The sequence below is a fragment of the Glandiceps talaboti genome, chromosome 9 (genome assembly GCF_964340395.1).
Source record: "Glandiceps talaboti chromosome 9, keGlaTala1.1, whole genome shotgun sequence".
In the NCBI taxonomy this organism is placed as follows: domain Eukaryota; kingdom Metazoa; phylum Hemichordata; class Enteropneusta; family Spengelidae; genus Glandiceps; species Glandiceps talaboti.
In genome coordinates, this window is record NC_135557.1 from 25,716,920 (window position 1) to 25,723,611 (window position 6,692).

The following is a 6,692-nucleotide window of genomic DNA, read 5'->3' on the forward strand; positions in this document are numbered from 1 at the left end:
TTTTCAAACAAGTATTGTAAATTTGAATACAGAAAATAAAGTCAGAATTCATCCGTGAAAGGGAGAATCATTTTAGATGCTAAATCCTGAACAGATTTGATTCAATCAATGACTGTTATACATATCATACAAGACAACAAATCACATGGTCGGTTTCAAACATGTGTTTAGCAGCTTCCACTTTCTGTTACTAGCTACATTTGTACATATTCATCATGTGATTGAAGGTCACACATCGTGGAAAATTAACTCAGAGCACATCACCATTATTATTGATTTTGGACTTAATTGTGATGTAGAGATGTTTTACAGCTAATGGTTATCTTATCAACCGTGTCTATATCTAAATAATCCACTTTAAAACGTTTCTGCTCCATTAGTTTCCACCACAAATGAACACTGAATAACAAATTGGAGTTCCTGTAGTTCCAATTAAAACCCTTATCGTCTCTCCATTCTAATCCCTGTTCTCAATGGGTTGTATCATTACTGGTACAAATCAACCTCTTTTTATGGATTTGCATCTATCTATAAGAACATGCCACTTTCTGGCAAAAGCAATTCACTTTTTATCTAGTTAAGTAAATCTTAGTCGAAAACAAAAAGTAACGAGAAACGGTGTCTTTTATTTTCCATATATATCATCACATCGCGGTATAACCAAAAGTCTCTGTATGCGATCAGATCGTGGTATAACTGGCATTCACTGTATGGCACTGTCCAAGTGAAAACATAATATTGTTCGTTTCGTCACAGAACAGTATTCTCTGACTTGCGTGAACATGTGCTGATGGAATAAGGAAATCCTCAAGTAGAACACAACTCTATGTAATTTATACATATATACCATCATTCAGCAAGGATGTTAAATTTAATATCGGCAAGATATTTATCTGTCTTATTGAGAGGCATTTCTGAAACAAAAAACACCAAACTACATAAATCTTCAACAAAGGAAATGTTAAATTAAGTTACAGTTGTATTGTATGCCAAGCATGGCAAGTATTGTGAAAAAACGACAAGGCAGTCAATGCAATCCTACACAAACATCTAATAAATCCTGCAGCTGTAGAGATCACAGACAGTGTCGGCTCAATGGCAATTGCCTATCAACGGACGTAATATACAGGACACAAGTCACATAAAAAACAACTGTACTTTGGGCTAACAGAGAATACATTTAAACAGCGATTCTCAAACCACAAACACACATTTACTCACATAAGAGGCTCCAGTACAGCACAGAGTTGAAGGAATGGAATCAACCATATACTATTGAGTGGGATATCATCACCCAAACGGCTGCTTACACAAATGAGACGAAATGTTGTAATCTCTGTTTAACTGAGAAACTATGTATAATCAATGTTGAAACAAAAATGAACAAAAATCTGAATTAGTCTCAAAATGTCGCCATTAAAGTAAATATTCCCTCGCCAACTATAGAAATAAACCCCTGTAAGGAATAGTTTAGTCCGACCATCTTGTTACGTAATATACACACAAACATTTAAGTGTATTTATTTATTTATTTATTACACCTTTGCAACGGTACATAAAAAGTTATTAAATAAGATAAAATATACAGACACAAAACAAACACCCATGACAATACAATCAAACAAAGCAACAAGGAACAAAGAATGGCACTCCCCTGTCAAATCGCATGCTTACTTTATATGCCAATAACTCTTAGTGACTCAAACTGGAATTTCGTTTATCCCATAACGAACTTATGAATGTTTTTGTCAACTTTGTGACCCTTTCCCCAAGGTCATGGTTGACCTCCCATAAAGCCCTACTAAAAAGAATATTGAATTTAAAGTTCAGACCCCCAGAGTGAAATTTACTGCTTACATTATCAACACCGAAGTTTACAAACGTTTCATTTAAATGCAAGAAAAATGTATTTCTTATGTCGAGAAAAACTGGACACATAAAAAGAAAGTGATAAATATCTTCTTTCCCTCTCGGGCATAGTTTACAATCTCCAGACCCTTTATAATTTGTCCAATTTACTTTATTCCCTTCTACATCAATGGAGTTAGATCTGACTTTAAAGTAAAGTGAGGTGCCATGGTGATCCACCACATCATTTACATAGTTTTCTCTTCTGTTATCATTTTTCACCCAAGAATAGTGTTTTAAGGACTTCAAATTGTTTATATTACGTTTAAATGATACCATCTCATTAAGGTTACTAATGGATTTATAACTATTTATCCAATTTGTATTTGTTGGTTGTGTGGATCCATATATATGGTCTAGCCCGTTCTCCGTAAGGATATTATGTACATAGTTCGGCCAGTTCCATACTAGCTTTGCATTCCTATCATAAGACTTGTTGAGTTCAGTGAAAATCAACTTGGTCCATCTATCACCATTCATTTTCTGTAACCTATCAAGATATTTAATCCTTGAATTGTTGAGTATACTCTGTATGTCTGACCAACCTGAATCACCTAATACTGCATGACATGCAACATTCCTATTTACCCTAAAAAGAAATTTCCCAAATTGGTATTGGAGACTTTTCAACTTTTTTGTATCTACAGCACTTTGTAGAAACCATATACTACTTCCATAACTAATTGATGGTAAAACAATATTCATCCAGAGTACATCCCAATACTCAAAGCGGTTTAAACTATTATGATGGTTGATAAGAGATTTACAATATGCAATTAACTTCATTCCTTTCTGATACATCTTTTTAAAATGTTCATGATCTTTTAATGACTTTGTGATGATTATACCTAGATAATTATACGACTTGGTTTCCTTAAGTTTTAAGTCACCTAGCTTCCATACTGTGTCCTTAGTATGTAATTTCCGACCAAAGAACATTATTTCTGATTTAGTTTGATTAAATGAAAGTCTCCATTTCAATGCAAAGTCAGCTGCTATATGTAAAAGAGTTTGTAGTTCCCAATGATTGTTTGCTATTAATACAACATCATCTGCCCAAAAAATCCCTGGGATTATTTGTGTGTTAATCTGAACCCCAACATTAGAATTCTTTAACATTTTTGCAAATTTATTTATATAGATAGAGAAAAGTAATGGGCTGAGAACACAGCCTTGTTTAACCCCTTCAGTTGTTTCAAAATAGTCTGTTTCAATATCATTCAACTTAACTTTGTTAAACAGCTTGTCATACATGTCATCAATGATTTTCCACACATGTCCTCTAATTCCCACTTTCCAAAGAATTACTCTAAGCCCATCCCTCCATACACAATCAAAGGCTTTGGAGAAATCTAAAAAGGCCACATATGTTGATTTGTTTAATGATTTTCTCAGAGTAGCTATTCCCTTTAACATGAAAATATTATCTTCACAACGTCTATCCTTTCTGAAACCTCCTTGAATTTCTCCAAGGATATTATTATTCTCAATAAATTCTCTTAACTTTGTTTCTATAACTTTTGTATATAATTTAGACAAACAAGAATTAAGAGTTATACCACGATAATTATTTAAATCTCTCGGGTCCCCACTTTTAAATATTGGAATTATTATCCCTTTCCTCCATTCATCTGGGATTTTATTTTGTTCAGCGAATGTCGTGAAAAGAATGGCTAATGATCTTATCAAATTATGACCACCATGCTTTAACAACTCATTGGGAATGTCGTCTGTCCCACAAGCTTTCCCGTTATGACAAGAACTAATTGCCTTTGTAACATCTTCATGTGTTATTTCAATATTATCAATTACTGGAAGGCTATCATCACAATTATGAACTCTGTCAAAATCTCTAATTAAGTGTAACTCTTGTAAGATTTGTTCATGAAAAGAGTTTCTAACATCTGTACTCTCCTCTAAGGCAACATTCATTTTTCCTAATGTATTCCAGTAGTGTCTCAAGTTACTTTTAATAACAACTTCATTACTGCTTACATGTCTATTACCACCCAGACAATCATATATACAAACCTGCCTAGACTGTGGTTTCTGTCCTTTTAAATTTTTCCAGAATAACTTACATGATTTCCCACCAGCTTTAGCAATTTCTACACTACGCTTAACTTGGTAATTTAAGATTTTGGAATTAACTAATTTACTTGCCCTTATTTTACGATCAACATAGGTGGACCAAAGTTCATTTCCAGTGGATTCATCCTTGCAGTCAGATGGGGTCTTTGCCCATTTTCTATATTTCCTACATGCCTCTCGTCTATCATTAATTAAATCTTCAATTTCGTTATCCCACCATCCTTTGCCCCCTTTACCAACAGACTTTTTTCCAATACCCTTCTGTGCTACATTTACCAGCTTATTTTTCCACTCTTCCCATATTACATTTGGATCATTGTCTGTAAAATTAATACCCCAATTACAAAAGGAATCTGAAACTAGTTTTTCATACAATTTCCAGTCAGTGTTATTTTTAAAGTTCCATTTTTCATTTCTTACTATATCTTTCCTAGGTGGGGTGTGATCTGTATTTAAACATAACAGTAAAACATTGTGATCACTCCCAAGATGATATTCCATGTCGTCATCCACTATAAATTTCTGTAAATTGTTAGTAACCTTGTCAGAGATTAAAAAATAATCAATCACTGACTGCTGATGATTTCTAAACCATGTAAAGGTACCTTTTGCACAAGGCAAGGTGTTTACTATAGTCAAATCAGAATCTTCACAGAATTCAATAAGCATTTTACCATTATCATTTTTCACCTTATCTCCATTTGGGATATTTTCTCCTATTTTTCCATTAAAATCTCCCATAATGATAATATTATCCATTCCTTGATTTTCAAATGTCAAAACATCCGTTAAAAGTTGGTGATATAGTTCCTCAGTTAGAGTGTATACAATGTCATATGACCTTACAATTCCAATTTTATCAGTCGTCTGAATGATCACTGAGGAAGCGTGAAACTCCGACTAGTGACTTATAACATCCTAATAAGTTTATCCACCTATCTAAATAGACTTTCAACTGCGTCTCCTCCAATCAATGTTTCATGTCTCTTGAACGCTTGATGTTTAGTGTATCATGTACCTTTAGATCCAATTTAAAGTACTTCCCGTATTTGGATTACACAAACGTCTACTGATAACCTCTTTAAAGAAAATAAGTGTGCCATTTTGAAATACTGAACAACAAATAGGGGAAATAAGTGTGCCATTTTGAAATACTGAACAACAATTAGGGGAAATAAGTGTGCCATTTTGAAATACTGAACAACAAATAGGGGAAATAAGTGTGCCATTTTGAAATACTGAACAACAAATAGGGGAAATAAGTGTGCCATTTTGAAATACTGAACAACAATTAGGGGAAATAAGTGTGCCATTTTGAAATACTGAACAACAAATAGGGGAAATAAGTGTGCCATTTTGAAATACTGAACAACAAATAGGGGAAATAAGTGTGCCATTTTGAAATACTGAACAACAATTAGGGGAAATAAGTGTGCCATTTTGAAATACTGAACAACAAATAGGGGAAATAAGTGTGCCATTTTGAAATACTGAACAACAATTAGGGGAAATAAGTGTGCCATTTTGAAATACTGAACAACAAATAGGGGAAATAAGTGTGCCATTTTGAAATACTGAACAACAAATAGGGGAATTAAGTGTGCCATTTTGAAATACTGAACAACAATTAGGGGAAATAAGTGTGACAGTTTGAAATACGGAATAGGGGAAATAAGTGATGCGCCTACTACTACACTAAAGTGTCTAATCCTTCTCAAATACGACTACTCGGGATAAATCGACAACACACTATTGAGTGAAATGTAGATCTAGGGGACCTACTTTTTATTTGACGAGTATATATTCCAATGGACAAATGGACAACGTAAGTCTTGGTGCTGTTGAAATGACCATTCAAGTGATAAGTCACTACAGTACTACATTTATCTACGCGCAGGCCAGGATTGTACCTTGCTTTTACGTATCCCATTTAGTTTTGTGTTTCGAAGTTTAATTCTATGCACATATGCATGATACGGGTATTGATCTAAACTACTTAGGAAAAGATAGGAGAATAAAACCGGAAAGATATTATTGAATATATATGTATTATTCATACCACTGATTGCAGATATATCCTAAGGGGGAGTGACCTTGACTAATTCTGCCAGCTGAGGGGAAAAACAATTTGAGATTTTCAGACGGTCTTCTTTTCATGACGCATAAAATAATAATGAAGCTGTTATCATATATATCAACCATTATATATATTTTATGGCGCGTGCACAGAAGTCGTTTCTGTTCAAAGCAAATTGTCGACGTATTGTTATATCAACCATTACATATACACGTATACTGTATCAGCTAAAATGTTTATGTATGCTGAAAGATATCAAACTACTTCTATGGACTCTTTTAGTGATGTTGAAAACTATTAAGGCAGTGTAGTACCGGAAATGATATGCCAGGAATATGTGTGTGATAATACATTGTCATCTTTGTTGAATTTATATTACATGTAATATATGTTTGAAAACTATAGATCAATAGTTGACTGGAATACACTACTCACTTCTGTCATAGAATCATCTTCGACATATTCATTCAAGACAAGACTTAGACATCACTTAAATCAATAGTGTTCATATCTTAACCCTTGACCCCCATTAGTTTGATGCTCCTGAGGAGGCATGCGCAGTGCCAAGTATGTTTAGATCCATATCCAGATCATATAGCTCAAAGATTGTACAGCC

General features: G+C 33.8%; 1 protein-coding gene across 1 annotated transcript; it reads right to left on the minus strand.

The window, feature by feature from the left end:
* Window positions 1-849: 849 nt before the first annotated feature.
* LOC144440039 (uncharacterized) lies at window positions 850-4,740 on the minus strand. Its single transcript, XM_078129268.1, has 2 exons — window positions 2,454-4,740; window positions 850-914 (listed from the first exon to the last, which is right to left on the minus strand). The coding sequence occupies exons 1-2, from the start codon at window positions 4,738-4,740 to the stop codon at window positions 850-852; spliced, it is 2,352 nt and encodes a 783-aa protein (XP_077985394.1).
* Window positions 4,741-6,692: the final 1,952 nt, after the last annotated feature.

Coding starts and splice junctions, on each gene's coding strand:
- LOC144440039 (XM_078129268.1), bottom strand. CDS start 4,740: ATGGGAGATTTTAATGGAAAAATAGGAGAAAATATCCCAAATGGAGAT. Junction 915..2,453: donor TGCAGTATTAGGTGATTCAG/GTTGGTCAGACA, acceptor TTTTTGTTTCAG/AAATGCCTCTCAATAAGACA.